The sequence below is a fragment of the Leptodactylus fuscus genome, chromosome 9 (genome assembly GCF_031893055.1).
Source record: "Leptodactylus fuscus isolate aLepFus1 chromosome 9, aLepFus1.hap2, whole genome shotgun sequence".
Classification (NCBI taxonomy): Eukaryota; Metazoa; Chordata; class Amphibia; order Anura; family Leptodactylidae; genus Leptodactylus; species Leptodactylus fuscus.
Window position 1 is genome coordinate 5,430,998 of NC_134273.1, and position 23,043 is coordinate 5,454,040.

Sequence of the window (23,043 nt, forward strand, 5' to 3'; positions counted from 1 at the left end):
TTGGATCTATATAGTGGGTCTGGGGTCTCAATTTAGAGGGTCTAGTCTGGGGTCTGTCTTTATATGTGTTGCTACATAAGCTGGGTATGGTAGAAGACATTGGGCAAAAGATGTCTAAGGATCAAGCTTTGCAGCTATCAGAAGAGGTCATGGTGGTCTGGACCAAATGGAGAAGAAAAGGAAAGGGAATGATCTCAATAAGCACCAGTGAGACCCTAGGCATATAGAGGAGGGGTCACCTCTCCTGACCTGACAAAACCCTGTGATGAGAGGAATGGTAGCACCCGGGGCCACTGCCAGGTAATAACAACTATGGATATGATGGGAGTATAATCCCTTTCCGATGATGAGCACTACAATAATGGAGACCACCAGATCTCAGCGGACTCTTCACACCTCTGGAGATCGAGACGCTGCTGGACACCTGTCTTATAAGACTCTGTGCACTTCAAGTGAGAGTGGATGGGGATCTAGCCTGTACATGTATCTGATATTGGGCGATCCTGGAGAACATATCACTGAGGCTTCCATTATTGTAGGACAGCCGCCATTGTACTCAGCGCCTCTACCCCAGATCGAAAACCCCAAACCATAAATGTTATCAAGGTATTAAAAAATGACAGGCCCCAACAAAGTGTAGTGAGACAGAACACCCCCCCCCCCCCCCTCCCCCCCGCCATCTCCATAGAGGGGACAATGTTAGAGAGACACAAAGACAAAGCTAAGTGTAATATCAGAGAGAAATGGCAGGAGGAGCAGATACAATCGCTGCTGTTACAATTACACTAATATATACTATGTACACAAGGGAGGAAGGACCAATAACACAATCACTACTCCCCATACACCTATGTGAGGCCAAGAATCTAATGTCTTCTATGCTTTGAGTGACGTAATTAATATAGAATAATAACATAAAGATGTAACAAAGAAATTAAATAAAAAATATTGTGTCTAAAGGAAATAATCACCTACATTACATTACTTATCCTGTATTATACTCCAGAGCTGCGCTCACTATTCTGCTGGTGCAGTCACTGTGTACATACATTACATTACTTATCCTGTATTATACCCCAGAGCTGCGCTCACTATTCTGCTGGTGCAGTCACTGTGTACATACATTACATTACTTATCCTGTATTAAACTCCAGAGCTGCGCTCACTATTCTGCTGGTACAGTCACTGTGTACATACATTACATTACTTATCCTGTATTATACTCCAGAGCTGCGCTCACTATTCTGCTGGTGCAGTCACTGTGTACATACATTACATTACTTATGCTGTATTATACTCCAGAGCTGCGCTCACTATTCTGCTGGTGCAGTCACTGTGTACATACATTACATGACTTATCCTGTATTATACTCCAGAGCTGCGCTCACTATTCTGCTGGTGCAGTCACTGTGTACATACATTACATGACTTATCCTGTATTATACTCCAGAGCTGCGCTCAATATTCTGCTGGTGCAGTCACTGTGTACATACATTACATTACTTATCCTGTATTATATTCCAGAGCTGCGCTCACTATTCTGCTGGTACAGTCACTGTGTACATATATACATTACTTATCCTGTATTATACCCCAGAGCTGCGCTCACTATTCTGCTGGTACAGTCACTGTGCACATACATTACATGACTTATCCTGTATTATACTCCAGAGCTGCGCTCACTATTCTGCTGGTACAGTCACTGTGCACATACATTACATTACTTATCCTGTATTATACTCCAGAGCTGCGCTCACTATTCTGCTGGTGCAGTCACTGTGTACATACATTACATTACTTATCCTGTATTATACTCCAGAGCCGCGCTCACTATTCTGCTGGTACAGTCACTGTGTACATACATTACATTACTTATCCTGTATTATACTCCAGAGCTGTGCTCACTATTCTGCTGGTACAGTCACTGTGTACATACATTACATTACTTATCCTGTATTATACTCCAGAGCTGCGCTCACTATTCTGCTGGCACAGTCACTGTGTACATACATTACATTACTTATCCTGTATTATACTCCAGAGCTGCGCTCACTATTCTGCTGGTACAGTCACTGTGTACATACATTACATTACTTATCCTGTATTATACTCCAGAGCTGCGCTCACTATTCTGCTGGTACAGTCACTGTGTACATACATTACATTACTTATCCTGTATTATACTCCAGAGCTGCGCTCACTATTCTGCTGGTGCAGTCACTGTGTACATACATTACTTATCCTGTATTATACTCCAGAGCTGCGCTCACTATTCTGCTGGTACAGTCACTGTGTACATACATTACATTACTTATCCTGTATTATACTCCAGAGCTGCGCTCACTATTCTGCTGGCGCAGTCACTGTGTACATACATTACATTACTTATCCTGTATTATACTCCAGAGCTGCGCTCACTATTCTGATGGTACAGTCACTGTGTACATACATTACATTACTTATCCTGTATTATACTCCAGAGCTGCGCTCACTATTCTGCTGGTGCAGTCACTGTGTACATACATTACATTACTTATCCTGTATTATACTCCAGAGCTGCGCTCACTATTCTGCTGGTGCAGTCACTGTGTACATACATTACATTACTTATCCTGTATTATACTCCAGAGCTGCGCTCACTATTCTGCTGGTGCAGTCACTGTGTACATACATTACATTACTTGTCCTGTATTATACTCCAGAGCTGCGCTTACTATTCTGCTGGCGCAGTCACTGTGTACATACATTACATTACTTATCCTGTATTATACTCCAGAGCTGCGCTCACTATTCTGCTGGTGCAGTCACTGTGTACATACATTACATTACTTGTCCTGTATTATACTCCAGAGCTGCGCTTACTATTCTGCTGGCGCAGTCACTGTGTACATACATTACATTACTTATCCTGTATTATACTCCAGAGCTGCGCTCACTATTCTGATGGTACAGTCACTGTGTACATACATTACATTACTTATCCTGTATTATACTCCAGAGCTGCGCTCACTATTCTGCTGGTACAGTCACTGTGTACATACATTACATTACTTATCCTGTATTATACTCCAGAGCTGCGCTCACTATTCTGATGGTACAGTCACTGTGTACATACATTACATTACTTATCCTGTATTATACTCCAGAGCTGCGCTCACTATTCTGATGGTACAGTCACTGTGTACATACATTACATTACTTATCCTGTATTATACTCCAGAGCTGCGCTCACTATTCTGCTGGTGCAGTCACTGTGTACATACATTACATTACTTGTCCTGTATTATACTCCAGAGCTGCGCTCACTATTCTGCTGGCGCAGTCACTACACTCAAAAATACCATTCAATTAAATGAAGGAGTTCCATGCCAGTCATGACTAGGTTAGAGAAGGTTGGGGGTCAGTAAGGGTATACAGTGTTCCTGAACATATCCATTATACGGTATAGACACTAAATACCCGGGATATTTACAGTATGTTATGAGGGAATTGTGATTAATTATATCTCTGTATGGCCCTAGATAATATCATTGTCAGACAGTATTTATTGCTTCCACCATCTCCGGTTCCTTACACACCAGTATACAGCGTTGTATATAATCCTGCCAGTCTCCTCCATCTCTATTCTACGTATTGGATGAAGATGTAGAAAATAATTCTCATATCTTCATAATCAAATACAGAAAGGTCATCACAACATTACTAAGTTACACAGTAATATCCACATGTCTGACAAATATTCCACCCCCAGGTACATGGACACGACCGCAGCGCTAACATCGTATTAAGTGCAGCCAGAATATCCCTAGGTAAATATTACCGCCAAGTCACTATAATACATTAAAGGACTAAAGCTGATTATACAGAATGAAAATGACTGGATCTTCTGTATTTCCAGAAATGTTATTGTAGGAAATAAAAATAGTAACATAAATTATATTACATGACAGTATTCTGTATTATATACCAGCGTTATATCACAAAGTAACAAGTTATTAGTCATTAGCTGTATAGAGCAATTCTAGTCATACAGAAATCTCCAGGAGTAGTATTATAGTAGTTATATTCTTGTACATAGGAGCAGTATTATAGTAGTTATATTCTTGTACATAGCAGTAGTATTATAGTAGTTATATTCTTGTACATAGGAGCAGTATTATAGTAGTTATATTCTTGTATATAGGAGCAGTATTATAGTAGTTATATTCTTGTACATAGGAGCAGTATTATAGCAGTTATATTCTTGTACATTGGAGGTAGTATTATAGTAGTTATATTCTTGTACATAGGAGTAGTATTATAGTAGTTATATTCTTGTACATAGGAGCAGTATTATAGTAGTTATATTCTTGTGCATAGGAGTAGTATTATAGTAGTTATATTCTTGTACATAGGAGTAGTATTATAGTAGTTATATTCTTGTACATAGGAGGTAGTATTATAATAGTTATATTCTTGTACATAGGAGCAGTATTATAGTAGTTATATTCTTGTACTTAGGAGTAGTATTATAGTAGTTATATTCTTGTACATAGGAGTAGTATTATAGTAGTTATATTCTTGTACATAGGAGTAGTATTATAGTAGTTATATTCTTGTACATAGGAGTAGTATTATAGTAGTTATATTCTTGTACATAGGGGGTAGTATTATAGTAGTTATATTCTTGTACATAGGAGTAGTATTATAGTATTTATATTCTTGTACATAGGAGTAGTATTATAGTAGTTATATTCTTGTACATAGGAGGTAGTATTATAGTGGTTATATTCTTGTACATAGGAGTAGTATTATAGTAGTTATATTCTTGTACATAGGAGCAGTATTATAGTAGTTATATTCTTGTACATAGGAGCAGTATTATAGTAGTCATTCTTGTACATAGGAGCAGTATTATAGTAGTTATATTCTTGTACATAGGAGTAGTATTATAGTAGTTATATTCTTGTACATAGGAGCAGTATTATAGTAGTTATATTCTTGTACATAGGAGCAGTATTATAGTAGTTATATTCTTGTACATAGGAGTAGTATTATAGTAGTCATTCTTGTACATAGGAGCAGTATTATAGTAGTTATATTCTTGTACATAGGAGTAGTATTATAGTAGTTATAGTCTTGTACATAGGAGCAGTATTATAGTAGTTATATTCTTGTACATAGAAGTAGTATTATAGTAGTTATATTCTTGTACATAGGAGCAGTATTATAGTAGTCATTCTTGTACATAGGAGCAGTATTATAGTAGTTATATTCTTGTACATAGGAGTAGTATTATAGTAGTTATATTCTTGTACATAGGAGCAGTATTATAGTAGTTATATTCTTGTACATAGGAGCAGTATTATAGTAGTCATTCTTGTACATAGGAGTAGTATTATAGTAGTCATTCTTGTACATAGGAGTAGTATTATAGTAGTTATATTCTTGTACATAGGAGGTAGTATTATAGTAGTTATATTCTTGTACATAGGAGCAGTATTATAGTAGTTATATTCTTGTACATAGGAGGCAGAATTATAGTAGTTATATTCTTGTACATAGGAGGTGGTATTATAGTAGTTATATTCTTGTACATAGGAGGCAGTATTATAGTAGTTATATTCTTGTACATAGGAGTAGTATTATAGTAGTTATATTCTTGTACATAGGAGCAGTATTATAGTAGTTATATTCTTGTACATAGGAGCAGTATTATAGTAGTTATATTCTTGTACATAGGAGGTGGTATTATAGCAGTTATATTCTTGTACATAGGAGTAGTATTATAGTAGTTATATTCTTGTACATAGGAGCAGTATTATAGTAGTTATATTCTTGTACATAGGAGCAGTATTATAGTAGTCATTCTTGTACATAGGAGCAGTATTATAGTAGCTATATTCTTGTACATAGGAGTAGTATTATAGTAGTTATATTCTTGTACATAGGAGTAGTATTATAGTAGTTATATTCTTGTACATAGGAGGTAGTATTATAGTAGTTATATTCTTGTACATAGGAGTAGTATTATAGTAGTTATATTCTTGTATATAGGAGTAGTATTATAGTAGTTATATTCTTGTACATAGGAGTAGTATTATAGTAGTTATATTCTTGTACATAGGAGGTAGTATTATAGTAGTTATATTCTTGTACATAGGGATAGTATTATAGTAGTTATATTCTTGTACATAGGGATAGTATTATAGTAGTTATATTCTTGTACATAGGAGTAGTATTATAGTAGTTATATTCTTGTACATAGCAGTAGTATTATAGTAGTTATATTCTTGTACATAGGAGTAGTATTATAGTAGTTATATTCTTGTACATAGGAGTAGTATTATAGTAGTTATATTCTTGTACATAGGAGTAGTATTATAGTAGTTATATTCTTGTATATAGGAGTAGTATTATAGTAGTTATATTCTTGTACATAGGAGTAGTATTATAGTAGTTATATTCTTGTACATAGGAGTAGTATTATAGTAGATATATTCTTGTACATAGGAGCAGTATTATAGTAGTTATATTCTTGTACATAGGAGCAGTATTATAGTAGTTATATTCTTGTACATAGGAGCAGTATTATAGTAGTTATATTCTTGTATATAGGAGTAGTATTATAGTAGTTATATTCTTGTACATAGGAGTAGTATTATAGTAGTTATGTTCTTGTACATAGGAGATAGTATTATAGTAGTTATATTCTTGTACATAGGAGTAGTATTATAGTAGTTATATTCTTGTACATAGGAGTAGTATTATAGTAGTTATATTCTTGTACATAGGAGTAGTATTATAGTAGTTATGTTCTTGTACATAGGGGCAGTATTATGATAGTTGTATTTTCGCACATAGAGGTTATTATGAATTAGTATATCCCTCATGGTATGATCAGATATGCCTGGAATTGCTCTTTAGTGTATTACTTATACTATAGTTACACTTGTATTCAGACTCTTTCTGGTATTAGATCACTTTGGGTTAGTATTACAGGTGATACAATGGGATTATTTCTGTCACATGGTGCTAGTACCTGGTATATGCTCTCCTCAGTGTCTGGATCACGTATGGACTCATGGCCAGCTTCAAACACTATGTACTACAGTCCCACATCCAGCAGAGGAGAGAAAGCGTAAATGAGAGCAGGAAAAATAGAAAAGATGGAAATTCAGATACAAAGTAGATAAAGCAGCAAAACAGAAGATTTTACAGCTCAGATGCAGCATCTTAAAGGTCAATAGGAAGTTTAACGTTCTTGACTTAATAGTAACATAAAATAAAGATGAAAATAGATTGCGATACCTTTATAGAACATATGAGCAGCAGTATCTTCCCTCGCCTGAGTGTTTGTTACAATGTATCAGTGCAGGTAAATACTATGTATCAGTCTGGAGTTCTGTTTAGTTCGTAGAACATTATCTAGACTGGATACAATTATAACAACTTGTATCGCTGTGAGTAGTGACGGCTCAAAGAGAGAGAACAAATCCTAAAGCCTATTGGAAAGTTTCAAGGCGTCTTGTTATACAGCGATCGGGCCTTACGTCTTTGTCTGGATGATCCCTTTAAGGGAACCTTGTATTTCCTCATTGTGCAATGTGTTAATATGATGGCCGGGATGAGGGACGTGGATTTGATTGGAGTCTCGATAAAGCGGATATTTCATTGCTGATAGACTCCAGTAGATTATAGCGACGCAGGGATGTGACATTGATGCCTTGTAGGATGATTTACATGAACTTATTGCTGCCGTCTCAGTCGTGGATCTGGATAATCTGATTTGGCTCACTGAGCTTATTAATTCTGGATTAATAGTAAAACAATGGGACCGGCGCTCGGCTGTGAGCGTCATACAGCGGAAAATCTGAACCTACAAAGGCAAACCGCAGGCTCAGAGCGAGGCGTGCGACTTATCTCTACTGCCTCGGATCCAGCAGAAGTGATTGACCTATATTGTGTCAGATGGGATTGTGCGCATTGAAATGCTGCAACGTTTACTGACACGACTGACAACATTCTGTATCAGTTTTATATGATTCGCAGGGTACTAGTGCTCGTTGGGGAGACTCAGCTGGTGTAAGAAGTCTTACTGGCAATGCCTGCTGGGAAATAGTATGCAAATGAGCTCTCTTCTAGAAAAGAGAAATCCGTCTCTTTAGCGCCACCTATAGGTAGGGCTCCAGACCCCAAACAGTGTGGTTTGCCTTGTATTCCTGGTCATGGCCCCAGGCTCTTTCATGGGTCCAGCATTGGTTTATAGGACAATAACCTATAGGTGGCGCTAGAGAGATAGTTTTCTAGTTTTCAGGCGGAGCTGTGATTTGCATTTTGCACAAATAATAACATCCACAAATCCTTAAAATGCTCAAGACGTCCTTTAAGGGGTTGTATCAAGTTAGAAAATTACCATAGGCAAAACACTCTTAATGATTGGGGGTTCCAGTGGTCGATCCTGAGAATAGGGCTCCATTGCTCCCACCCTGATAAAGTGACAAGCCATGTATGTGTCCTGCCTCTCCTTTCATTCTATAAGGGGGTGCCAGAGACAGCCGAGTGCTATCTTTATCTCTGGGGGTCTTATAGAGAATTATTAGAATGGCATTGCATATGTTCAGGATCGGGGCACAGGAACCCTGTTCTCAGGATCGACTGTTGGGACCCCATTGATCATGAAGTTACCCCCATACAAAATTGATAACTTGGTACAATCCCTTTCAGGACTTTTTTTTTTCAATATTTTCTTAAATGTGGTTCAATTTTCTTCCCTGATCTCTGATCTTTATGGTGGTTAAAGCCCCAAAATTCTGATACAGAGCCCTAAATTCTGTACAAGAACAGGAGGTTACATAATCATATTCTTTCTGCGTAAGGCCGCCACTAGGGGGAGCTCACCACTAGTCTGATTGATACATCAGCTCAATAATAGCACAGCATGCACTAAGTTCCCGAGCTCGCCCTAGTGCTCGGGTCAGACAGACACAATGTTTTCATGCAAAAGCTCTGAATCAGACAAAAAACGGAGCCGCAACATTGGGAATTAGATTTATTATATTGGGGGCTGTGAGAGGGGCAACTATAGTCGTAGCCCTCAATGTCATCTCGTAGGTGAATGATAGAGAACAACCACCTGGGATAATACATTTTGCCAATTACAGCCACTAGAATATCTGACGACAGATACCCTATGGTGCGGCATAAAAATCCCAATCTCTCCTCTTAATGACATACTAAAAATGAATCACCATAATCCAGATTGGAATAATATTCATTTCCTATTAAGTGGGCACTAAAATGAGATGAAACAGTAATCGCAGAGCGGGCGAGACGGGCACGTAATTGGCTTCAGTGGGGGCGGGTAGCAGTTATATATCCTCTTTACGACCACATCCTAAACCCTAAGCGCGCATCTCATTATGGCCACACAAGTATTTACACCAGAAGACGTTACCTGGTAAACAGGATCTTCTACATCTTCTTCCAAAATTGTCTGAGGCAAAGGCAAGCGGAAAGAAAAAAGAGGGAAGGACATAAAAAAGCAAAAGAGAATGAGAATTGCAACTGGAATGAAAGGCAGGAAAGACAAAGCTGGAAATACTGCAGATCCATGAACGGGCGCGGCGCGGCACAGCTCACTTTACTGCAGGAGTGTATGTAGAAGCAAAAGAAAGTCCCCAATACTGTGCCATGACCTGCAGGGGTGGAGCTGGACCCCATCGCGGTACCAGAAAGTGACTTCTTACTATACGGACAGAGATTCATTCCATGAAATGTGAGCTTATCCTTAGATTTTGTACATACACGGGTAAAGTTGGCCTCAGACATTGGAGGGGTATCGTAAGACAACAATTGTATATATATGAGCAGCATCAGGTCAGGGACATCCAGCAGATCCTTCAGGACACGGGATGGGTCAGAATTTTTCTCCCATCTACAGATGTAGCAGAGCTGAAGTTATCACGGAATTGTCCTCTGACATCACAATCACTACGTGTATGGTCACTTAATCTGACAACCATAACCCCGCCGTCCATGGTGGCCAATGGCAGCACAGGCTTGAAGATAACGGCCCAGTGTTGTTGGCTAACTCATGTAGTCAGTGGCTACTGCGAACACAAGATTTGGCTGCAAGTAGTTTGTGGAGTGTGCGGCTATGTGTGTGTCCTTATGCTCTATTGTGTCATATGGATGTTCTTATAGGGACCTCCCTTACACATATTACATGTAATATGACAACTGTAGGGTATGTGGGATACATTATTGCAATGACTTTAGGCCAATGACAGTGTTATCTATGTTATAGTGACAATCTCAGCTCTGCTACATCTGTATGTCATGGCTTGAGTTGGTTTCACTTAACCATTGGACATCTGTCCCAGGCCAAGCCTTCATCTAATACAGCCCATAGGTCACCAGCTGAACCCATAACTCCCAGCATGGCCGGAGATCCCTGAGCCACTGTCTACGCTCAGGTATAAGGTGGAGCCGTCATGTCGTGCAGGCGGAGGGTTATAGAGCAGGAGGAGCTGAGCTGATCGATATATAGATTGGTCAAAAATGTATCAGTAGAACTTTATTGGTCTGAGCCTTATACAGAGTCCAGTGGGCGGTCCTAGTCAATCACTGAATGGGTCCGCCCTCTTGACTACTATCCATAATAGAGCAATGAATATACAATTATTACTGAATCTTTTCCCACCAGCCGTTCTATCCATCTGCTCCTCCTGCTCTATACTATACCGCCATAGTGTGCACCCTCTCGATGCACAGTTCCCTTCCTCTCCTCTATTGGATGAGAGCCCCCGTCCTCCATGTTATTTTCTCTGTAATATTCCAGTAGATACGGGCAGACACTTGTCACGCCTGGCGGCTGATAGAACAGGACCCGGCGCGGCGCGGGGCGGCACGGTACCTGATATACTGCCTGTTCACACTGTTTATCTTTTTGTGCTTTCTTCTCCATTTCCTCTCTTTGTTTCAGTTCATAGATAAGCTGGAATAAATCTCGCAAATCCAGGATGACTGGCTCTGCCTGAAATTGAAGGACAATACTGGAAATGAGTTTTTCGGCGAGGATTCCACGTATCTCCCCCCTGACAGCGACAAAATGTTTCCTAAATAACGTCTGACTCTTAGCTAACGTGGGGCGCTCGCTAAAGCGCTAGAGATCGCCGCAAAATGTCACTAAAGCGGGATGGTTATTAATCAATGGCGGGTGACGGGATGAGATGGCGAACGTGGGCCGGTGATAAATCCCTGCCTACAGCCGCCGCGCCTCATGTTTGGAGATTGGCTGATAAGATGCGGGGCTGATTCATAAGCAGGATGGAAAGCGCGCTATCTGTAGGGACGTTACCTGCGCCAGGCTCCGTACCGACACAAGGATTATAAACCTCGCTGGAGCTCTGATAAATGACATTGATGGAGCAGAAATCAAACGAAACCGAACGGGGGAATCCTGATAATAATGGCCGTCATCATCGTCAACTGTAAAGGAAGGGGCCGGGGCGCAACGCTCTGCAGTACAATAAAGGGGTGTCACAACCCCTACCAATACTAAGGCAGTGAATGGCAGCCATGTTGGATCTGCTCACGTTCACAGTTTGTGTTTTTCTACAGGGTCTCGGGATGGGGAAGCCCTTTTCGGACACTCCTGAAGTCTAACAGAAGGGGTTCCCAACTCCCCTGCAACCCATCAGAGCGGGGTGCAACCAGTTATCGGGGGGACTAGTTATAGTAAAATGCAGTATAAAGAGCAGGATGAATTTATCTGTAGCCCCTATGAGCAGGCAGCAGATGGGGGCGCCATTCACCACCCACTGGGGACATCTATGGTATCTCACAGGGTTCTAGCGATGGCTATAGAGAGATGGGAATGAAGCAATGGGCTGTAATGGACACCCTGGGGGAGGGGCGATACTGCCCCCATCCTCATAGACGTCACCACCTAACTACAATCCATAAGATGTAACCAATATGGGAAGTGACTCGATACAAAGTAACCTTGTGTACAGGGCAGCGTACGGTATATACTCACCGCCTGGGCCGTTTTTATCGCCACAAATCTGTGGTTTCCCTCCTTCCCGCAGACGTAGCCGAACGCCCGGTGGTCCGTGATGTCCTTGGCGATGTAGGAGATCTCATGCACCGCATGGTGGTGGTGGAGAATCTAGAAGAAAGAAGCAAGAGAAGATCCTGAACCGTTCTAGAGCGCTGCAAGGCGCCGTGGCTGGAAGGAGTATTGTATAGAAGAGGAGGCGAAGCGCTGGCGGCTCTGAGGAGACCTGAGTCATGTGACTGCGATGTAAGGAATGGCGCATCCTTCATCTGTGTCTTAATGTAGAAAGTGATGTTTACTGTCAGGTAATTGATAGTTATAGGAGGGAATGTCATCGCGTGGAAGGATGTTCATTATCCCACGGATTGTGTCAGCGTGATCCATGTGTAGCGTGTGACGGCGGCTGCTGTATACGTCCTCAGTAACCCCGTATATACCGCCACGAGACGCCTCGCACCTCAGTGATAACTGTGTGACCCCGGACTGTGACCAGCCATAGGACTGATGGAGATAGCCGAGCGCCCTGTCAGTCCCATGGAGGAGAGGGGAGCGGTGGTCACACATGTGCACTAGGGGGCGCTCCGATTCCATGCCTCGCCGCAGGATACAAAGGTTTGAGTTCTCCTTTAAGCTTCTGCTGGGATTTGTTAAATGACATAAAACCTCATTGTAAGAATCTCATTATTATCTCACCTCAGACTATCGGAGCCCCCACGTGTCACATATCTCGCACCTTGTCTCCGCCATCGCTCGCACTCACCGGACTCTCCCATCATTATAATTACTTCTCTGGTAACATTGCCATATTGTCAGGTGTGAACATGTACATATACTGGGGGGATGGCATATTATATATACACTGGTGTAGTCAGGATCAGGGTCTGAGCAAGATACAAGTACAAGCACCCGGGGGACGCAGGGGAGGGTCACACTGCGCCCCCTCCTCATTCATTGTCATATCTATCAGTAGTAGGAAAGTCAGGGGTTAATGTTTAGGGTCTTTTTACAGTCACTTCTTAGAGGAATTGCTTGAAAACAACATAAATTCAGGGTGACCCCCAGTGATCGGCAACTCAGCAGCAAGTGCAGCGCCCCCGCAGGGCTAATAAAGCATTACACGGCTCTCTATGGATGACTGTGCTGAGACCTCCAGAGATTATACAGACAGGAGGGATTAGGATTATTGATGATTGTAGATCTAACACCGGTATAATAAGAGAATCCAGACACCAGGGGGCGCCAGTAATACCCACCTGCTATAGGACATCTGTCTGTGCGGGATCTACAGCAGATCCATTCTTGTCCCCGACTCTCGCTCACGGATAGATCTGGCACAGACTTTGCTCTGCTCTATATATTGGGGTCCCCCCACCCCTGGTCCTCCCCTCCCCCGCACACTTGATGTGTAGTGTCGCAGTTTCCCGTCTTGTCTCTGTTCTTCGCCTGCGGCCCTGTCTTTCGCTCACAGATAGATCTGGCACAGACTTTGGTATCGGCGTCCGTGGTCACCGGGGGCCACATTATTCCACTGCCGAGTATAAAGTGACCTAATTCTGAAGTTGGCGACGCGGCGGTCCCGGCTCACACGCACGCAACGGGGACATCTAAATATTGTATGGAGATGTTTGAGCCGCCGCCAGCTCATGATCCGCTACATCCCGAATCGTCCCTTACTTCACTATGACACTATTTACACCGACATAGAACTGATGGGTGCGACACATCCCCGCACGTTAGGACTCTCAGAAAGCTGGGTGACACTCATCATCTTCACCATTTTCAGGGTCTTATCCCCCCCAGAGGCGTCTACCCTGCACAGCCATAAGACTTGTCACAGCTGAGGGTTTGCTACAATTGTATATTACACTATGTTACTGGTGCATATGGCCGGAGACAGTATCAGAATATAGGCTAAGAAGGAGCAGGATGTCCAGCAGCACAGAGTATTTCAGAAGACAAATGGACAAGGTTCTTTAAACCATAAATACAAAGCCCATGAACCCGGCCTGTGCGGCCCATCCATCACCTGCAGTGGACAGGCCGCCATGTTCATTATTCTTTGCAGTGACGATCAGTTCATGTGTGCAGGATATAGTGCCTGTCCTACCAGTGGCAGCCTGCAGGGGGCGGTCTCTACAGGTGATCTATGGCTACATTTCCAGTAATATTTCCACTGCAGAAAATAATAATAGAAGATATAATGTGGATATTGGTACAGGAGACGAGAATTATGTCTCTTATGTCTGACCCCCCCAGTCCGGCCCCCCCACACCATGACATACATCTGCCATCAGCCACTTTACATGTCACAATTCAGTGAAGAATATCATTGACCCAAGACTGGGAAGAGAAACATTACTGAGGAGCGAGGCCAGAGACGAGCGGAGAGAGGAGGAGAAATACAAGAAATAGAGAATCCGAAATGTGGCGCAGACCGGAATGTGATATATAATCCGTGTACACAGATATCTGAGCGGAGGTGATACAATGTATCCATAATGTGTATGTGTGTAATGTATAATAAGGACATATAGGATCTATACATGTATAGTGGGTATACAGTATATAGAATCCATGTGCTATCTGACCAGAGATGATACAATGTAACCATGATGTGTGTATATATATATATATATATATATATATATATATATATATATATATACATACATTATAATAAGGACACACAGTAATGTCTGTATTATAGAGGCAGTGTATACAGCTACTATAGGATCAGGAGATTCTGTTCTACATTACCTGAGTGTATTAGGGAGCGCTATGGGACTATAGGGTGCAGTAAGTGATGGCTTTGGGGGACAGAAGGAAGAATATGGGATTTGTTTTACTTCTTGTTGCATTACATCTGCGCTGTGACATGTTTTTTCCTGTGCTGTGATGTCATACTGTGCATTATCCCTGTCCGGTGACATCACTGTGTTTAATAACTAGGCTATGACATCACATCCCAACCTCTGGGAATGAAGGGCCCAGCCCTGGCTTAGTATTCTGCACTGTACACCTATGGCTCTGATCACACCAGCACTGTGGCCTCTTCATTCTCAGGACTGGTGGGGGGTCCTAGAGGTTGCGTCCCCCCTGATCGCACAGCAATGGTGTAGAGATAGAACATCACTTTATAAGATGGAAGTCTCCGCGCAGAGTGATTGTCAGCTCCTCAGCCAGAGATGTTCTGCAGCAGCTGTGGCTACCTATATATACAGGTCTGTAGTGCTGCAGGTTCCGCAGACGTCACTAACAATTAGTTTCTTTCTCATTTGCTAATGAGATCCTTCCAATCTCCCTCCGTGTAATTATCCGCTGTGTAAGAACTTGGCTCTGGGCCAGCGGCGGTGTAGATAGCTAGCCACCGGTCCTCACTGCCGCTATACAGGATTAAGGAGACTTAAAGGTAACATATATAAGCATGGCTTCCCCTATGACATCACTGTGCGTATTATCCTGTACTGTGACATCACTGTGTGTATTATCCTGTACTGTGACATCACTGTGTGTATTATCTCTGTACTGTGACATCACTGTGTGTATTATCTCTGTACTGTGACATCACTGTGTGTATTATCCTGTACTGTGACATCACTGTGTGTATTATCCCTGTACTGTGACATCACTGTCTGTATTATCCCTGTACTGTGACATCACTGTGTGTATTATCTGTGTACTGTGACATCACTGTGTGTATTATCCCTGTACTGTGACATCACTGTCTGTATTATCCCTGTACTGTGACATCACTGTGTGTATTATCTGTGTACTGTGACATCACTGTGTGTATTATCTCTATACTGTGACATCACTGTGTGTATTATCCTGTACTGTGACATCACTGTGCGTATTATCCTGTACTGTGACATCACTGTGTGTATTATCCTGTACTGTGACATCACTGTGTGTATTATCCTGTACTGTGACATCACTGTGTGTATTATCTCTGTACTGTGACATCACTGTGTGTATTATCTCTGTACTGTGACATCACTGTGTGTATTATCCTGTACTGTGACATCACTGTGTGTATTATCTCTGTACTGTGACATCACTGTGTGTATTATCCTGTACTGTGACATCACTGTGTGTATTATCTCTGTACTGTGACATCACTGTGTGTATTATCTCTGTACTGTGACATCACTGTGTGTATTATCCCTGTACTGTGACATCACTGTGTGTATTATCCTGTACTGTGACATCACTGTGTGTATTATCCTGTACTGTGACATCACTGTGTGTATTATCCTGTACTGTGACATCACTGTGTGTATTATCCTGTACTGTGACGTCACTGTGTGTATTATCCTGTACTGTGACGTCACTGTGTGTATTATCCTGTACTGTGACATCACTGTGTGTATTATCCTGTACTGTGACGTCACTGTGTGTATTATCCTGTACTGTGACGTCACTGTGTGTATTATCCTGTACTGTGACGTCACTGTGTGTATTATCCTGTACTGTGACGTCACTGTGTGTATTATCTCTGTACTGTGACGTCACTGTGTATTATCCTGTACTGTGACGTCACTGTGTGTATTATCTCTGTACTGTGACATCACTGTGTGTATTATCCTGTACTGTGACATCACTGTGTGTATTATCTCTGTACTGTGACATCACTGTGTGTATTATCTCTGTACTGTGACATCACTGTGTGTATTATCCCTGTACTGTGACATCACTGTGTGTATTATCCTGTACTGTGACATCACTGTGTGTATTATCCTGTACTGTGACATCACTGTGTGTATTATCTCTGTACTGTGACATCACTGTGTATTATCTCTGTACTGTGACATCACTGTGTGTATTATCTCTGTACTGTGACATCACTGTGTGTATTATCCTGTACTGTGACATCACTGTGTGTATTATCCTGTACTGTGACATCACTGTGTGTATTATCCTGTACTGTGACATCACTGTGTGTATTATCCCTGTACTGTGACATCACTGTGTGTATTATCCTGTACTGTGACATCACTGTGTGTATTATCCTGTACTGTGACATCACTGTGTGTATTATCTCTGTACTGTGACATCACTGTGTGTATTATCTCTGTACTGTGACATCACTGTGTGTATTATCTCTGTACTGTGACATCACTGTGTGTATTATCTCTGTACTGTGACATCACTGTGTGTATTATCTCTGTACTGTGACATCACTGTGTGTATTATCTCTGTACTGTGACATCACTGTGTGTATTATCCTGTACTGTGACGTCACTGTGTGTATTATCCTGTACTGTGACGTCACTGTGTGTATTATCCTGTACTGTGACGTCACTGTGTGTATTATCTCTGTACTGTGACGTCACTGTGTGTATTATCTCTGTACTGTGACATCACTGTGTGTATTATCCTGTACTGTGACATCACTGTGTGTATTATCTGTGTACTGTGACATCACTGTGTGTATTATCTCTGTACTGTGACATCACTGTGTGTATTATCCTGTACTGTGACATCACTGTGTGTATTATCCTGTACTGTGACATCACTGTGTGTATTATCCTGTACTGTGACATCACTGTGTGTATTATCCTGTACTGTGACATCACTGTGTGTATTATCTCTGTACTGTGACATCACTGTGTATTATCTCTGTACTGTGACATCACTGTGTGTATTATCTCTGTACTGTGACATCACTGTGTGTATTATCCTGTACTGTGACATCACTGTGTGTATTATCCTGTACTGTGACATCACTGTGTGTATTATCCCTGTACTGTGACATCACTGTGTGTATTATCCTGTACTGTGACATCACTGTGTGTATTATCCCTGTACTGTGACATCACTGTGTGTATTATCTCTGTACTGTGACATCACTGTGTGTATTATCTCTGTACTGTGACATCACTGTGTGTATTATCTCTGTACTGTGACATCACTGTGTGTATTATCCTGTACTGTGACATCACTGTGTGTATTATCTCTGTACTGTGACATCACTGTGTGTATTATCTCTGTACTGTGACATCACTGTGTGTATTATCCTGTACTGTGACATCACTGTGTGTATTATCCTGTACTGTGACATCACTGTGTGTATTATCTCTGTACTGTGACATCACTGTGTGTATTATCCCTGTGCTGTGACATCACTGTGTGTATTATCTCTGTACTGTGACATCACTGTGTGTATTATCCCTGTGCTGTGACATCACTGTGTGTATTATCTCTGTACTGTGACATCACTGTGTGTATTATCCTGTACTGTGACATCACTGTGTGTATTATCCTGTACTGTGACATCACTGTGTGTATTATCCCTGTACTGTGACATCACTGTGTGTATTATCTCTGTACTGTGACATCACTGTGTGTATTATCTCTGTACTGTGACATCACTGTGTGTATTATCCCTGTAGTGTGACATCACTGTGTGTATTATCCCTGTACTGTGACATCACTGTGTGTATTATCCCTGTACTGTGACATCACTGTGTATTATCCTGTACTGTGACATCACTGTGTGTATTATCCTGTACTGTGACATCACTGTGTGTATTATCTCTGTACTGTGACATCACTGTGTGCATTATCTCTGTACTGTGACATCACTGTGTGTATTATCCTGTACTGTGACGTCACTGTGTATTACCTCTGTACTGTGACATCACTGTGTGTATTATCCTGTACTGTGACGTCACTGTGTGTATTACCTCTGTACTGTGACATCACTGTGTGTATTATCCTGTACTGTGACATCACTGTGTGTATTATCTCTGTACTGTGACATCACTGTGTGCATTATCTCTGTACTGTGACATCACTGTGTGTATTATCCTGTACTGTGACATCACTGTGTGTATTATCCTGTACTGTGACATCACTGTGTGTATTATCCTGTACTGTGACGTCACTGTGTGTATTATCCTGTACTGTGACGTCACTGTGTGTATTGTCTCTGTACTGTGACATCACTGTGTGTATTATCCTGTACTGTGACATCACTGTGTGTATTATCCCTGTACTGTGACATCACTGTGTGTATTATCTCTGTACTGTGACATCACTGTGTGTATTATCTCTGTACTGTGACATCACTGTGTGTATTATCCTGTACTATGACATCACTGTGTATTATCCCTGTACTGTGACATCACTGTGTGTATTATCTCTGTACTGTGACATCACTGTGTGTATTATCTCTGTACTGTGACATCACTGTGTGTATTATCCTGTACTATGACATCACTGTGTATTATCCCTGTACTGTGACATCACTGTGTGTATTATCCTGTACTGTGACATCACTGTGTGTATTATCTCTGTACTGTGACATCACTGTGTGTATTATCTCTGTACTGTGACATCACTGTGTGTATTATCCTGTACTGTGACATCACTGTGTGTATTATCCTGTACTGTGACATCACTGTGTGTATTATCCTGTACTGTGACATCACTGTGTGTATTATCTCTGTACTGTGACATCACTGTGTGTATTATCCTGTACTGTGACATCACTGTGTATTATCTCTGTACTGTGACATCACTGTGTGTATTATCTCTGTACTGTGACATCACTGTGTATTATCCTGTACTGTGACATCACTGTGTGTATTATCCTGTACTGTGACATCACTGTGTGTATTATCTCTGTACTGTGACATCACTGTGTGCATTATCTCTGTACTGTGACATCACTGTGTGTATTATCCTGTACTGTGACGTCACTGTGTGTATTACCTCTGTACTGTGACATCACTGTGTGTATTATCCTGTACTGTGACGTCACTGTGTGTATTACCTCTGTACTGTGACATCACTGTGTGTATTATCCTGTACTGTGACATCACTGTGTGTATTATCTCTGTACTGTGACATCACTGTGTGCATTATCTCTGTACTGTGACATCACTGTGTGTATTATCCTGTACTGTGACATCACTGTGTGTATTATCCTGTACTGTGACATCACTGTGTGTATTATCTCTGTACTGTGACATCACTGTGTGTATTATCTCTGTACTGTGACATCACTGTGTGTATTATCCTGTACTGTGACATCACTGTGTGTATTATCTCTGTACTGTGACATCACTGTGTGTATTATCCTGTACTGTGACATCACTGTGTGTATTATCTCTGTACTGTGACATCACTGTGTGTATTATCTCTGTACTGTGACATCACTGTGTGTATTATCCCTGTACTGTGACATCACTGTGTGTATTATCCTGTACTGTGACATCACTGTGTGTATTATCCTGTACTGTGACATCACTGTGTGTATTATCCTGTACTGTGACATCACTGTGTGTATTATCCTGTACTGTGACGTCACTGTGTGTATTATCCTGTACTGTGACGTCACTGTGTGTATTATCCTGTACTGTGACATCACTGTGTGTATTATCCTGTACTGTGACGTCACTGTGTGTATTATCCTGTACTGTGACGTCACTGTGTGTATTATCCTGTACTGTGACGTCACTGTGTGTATTATCCTGTACTGTGACGTCACTGTGTGTATTATCTCTGTACTGTGACGTCACTGTGTATTATCCTGTACTGTGACGTCACTGTGTGTATTATCTCTGTACTGTGACATCACTGTGTGTATTATCCTGTACTGTGACATCACTGTGTGTATTATCTCTGTACTGTGACATCACTGTGTGTATTATCTCTGTACTGTGACATCACTGTGTGTATTATCCCTGTACTGTGACATCACTGTGTGTATTATCCTGTACTGTGACATCACTGTGTGTATTATCCTGTACTGTGACATCACTGTGTGTATTATCTCTGTACTGTGACATCACTGTGTATTATCTCTGTACTGTGACATCACTGTGTGTATTATCTCTGTACTGTGACATCACTGTGTGTATTATCCTGTACTGTGACATCACTGTGTGTATTATCCTGTACTGTGACATCACTGTGTGTATTATCCTGTACTGTGACATCACTGTGTGTATTATCCCTGTACTGTGACATCACTGTGTGTATTATCCTGTACTGTGACATCACTGTGTGTATTATCCTGTACTGTGACATCACTGTGTGTATTATCTCTGTACTGTGACATCACTGTGTGTATTATCTCTGTACTGTGACATCACTGTGTGTATTATCTCTGTACTGTGACATCACTGTGTGTATTATCTCTGTACTGTGACATCACTGTGTGTATTATCTCTGTACTGTGACATCACTGTGTGTATTATCTCTGTACTGTGACATCACTGTGTGTATTATCCTGTACTGTGACGTCACTGTGTGTATTATCCTGTACTGTGACGTCACTGTGTGTATTATCCTGTACTGTGACGTCACTGTGTGTATTATCTCTGTACTGTGACGTCACTGTGTGTATTATCTCTGTACTGTGACATCACTGTGTGTATTATCCTGTACTGTGACATCACTGTGTGTATTATCTGTGTACTGTGACATCACTGTGTGTATTATCTCTGTACTGTGACATCACTGTGTGTATTATCCTGTACTGTGACATCACTGTGTGTATTATCCTGTACTGTGACATCACTGTGTGTATTATCCTGTACTGTGACATCACTGTGTGTATTATCCTGTACTGTGACATCACTGTGTGTATTATCTCTGTACTGTGACATCACTGTGTATTATCTCTGTACTGTGACATCACTGTGTGTATTATCTCTGTACTGTGACATCACTGTGTGTATTATCCTGTACTGTGACATCACTGTGTGTATTATCCTGTACTGTGACATCACTGTGTGTATTATCCCTGTACTGTGACATCACTGTGTGTATTATCCTGTACTGTGACATCACTGTGTGTATTATCCCTGTACTGTGACATCACTGTGTGTATTATCTCTGTACTGTGACATCACTGTGTGTATTATCTCTGTACTGTGACATCACTGTGTGTATTATCTCTGTACTGTGACATCACTGTGTGTATTATCCTGTACTGTGACATCACTGTGTGTATTATCTCTGTACTGTGACATCACTGTGTGTATTATCTCTGTACTGTGACATCACTGTGTGTATTATCCTGTACTGTGACATCACTGTGTGTATTATCCTGTACTGTGACATCACTGTGTGTATTATCTCTGTACTGTGACATCACTGTGTGTATTATCCCTGTGCTGTGACATCACTGTGTGTATTATCTCTGTACTGTGACATCACTGTGTGTATTATCCCTGTGCTGTGACATCACTGTGTGTATTATCTCTGTACTGTGACATCACTGTGTGTATTATCCTGTACTGTGACATCACTGTGTGTATTATCCTGTACTGTGACATCACTGTGTGTATTATCCCTGTACTGTGACATCACTGTGTGTATTATCTCTGTACTGTGACATCACTGTGTGTATTATCTCTGTACTGTGACATCACTGTGTGTATTATCCCTGTAGTGTGACATCACTGTGTGTATTATCCCTGTACTGTGACATCACTGTGTGTATTATCCCTGTACTGTGACATCACTGTGTATTATCCTGTACTGTGACATCACTGTGTGTATTATCCTGTACTGTGACATCACTGTGTGTATTATCTCTGTACTGTGACATCACTGTGTGCATTATCTCTGTACTGTGACATCACTGTGTGTATTATCCTGTACTGTGACGTCACTGTGTATTACCTCTGTACTGTGACATCACTGTGTGTATTATCCTGTACTGTGACGTCACTGTGTGTATTACCTCTGTACTGTGACATCACTGTGTGTATTATCCTGTACTGTGACATCACTGTGTGTATTATCTCTGTACTGTGACATCACTGTGTGCATTATCTCTGTACTGTGACATCACTGTGTGTATTATCCTGTACTGTGACATCACTGTGTGTATTATCCTGTACTGTGACATCACTGTGTGTATTATCCTGTACTGTGACGTCACTGTGTGTATTATCCTGTACTGTGACGTCACTGTGTGTATTGTCTCTGTACTGTGACATCACTGTGTGTATTATCCTGTACTGTGACATCACTGTGTGTAT

At 41.2% G+C, this 23,043-nt stretch overlaps 1 protein-coding gene across 7 annotated transcripts in view; it reads right to left on the reverse strand.

Moving 5' to 3' along the window:
* The window catches only part of DAB1 (DAB adaptor protein 1), a 499,349-nt gene that overhangs the window by 49,561 nt on the left and 426,745 nt on the right, over positions 1–23,043 (reverse strand). For 5 of the 7 annotated variants that reach the window (XM_075286461.1, XM_075286462.1, XM_075286460.1 and 2 more), the window contains exons 8-11: positions 12,023–12,154; positions 10,898–11,017; positions 9,437–9,475; positions 7,022–7,087 (exon numbers count right to left, since the gene is read on the reverse strand). In XM_075286461.1, coding sequence (XP_075142562.1) covers positions 7,022–7,087; positions 9,437–9,475; positions 10,898–11,017; positions 12,023–12,154 — 357 coding nt within the window. The remainder of the gene's footprint in view (positions 1–7,021; positions 7,088–9,436; positions 9,476–10,897; positions 11,018–12,022; positions 12,155–23,043) is intronic. The other 2 variants (XM_075286464.1, XM_075286463.1) reach the window with 1 other exon arrangement.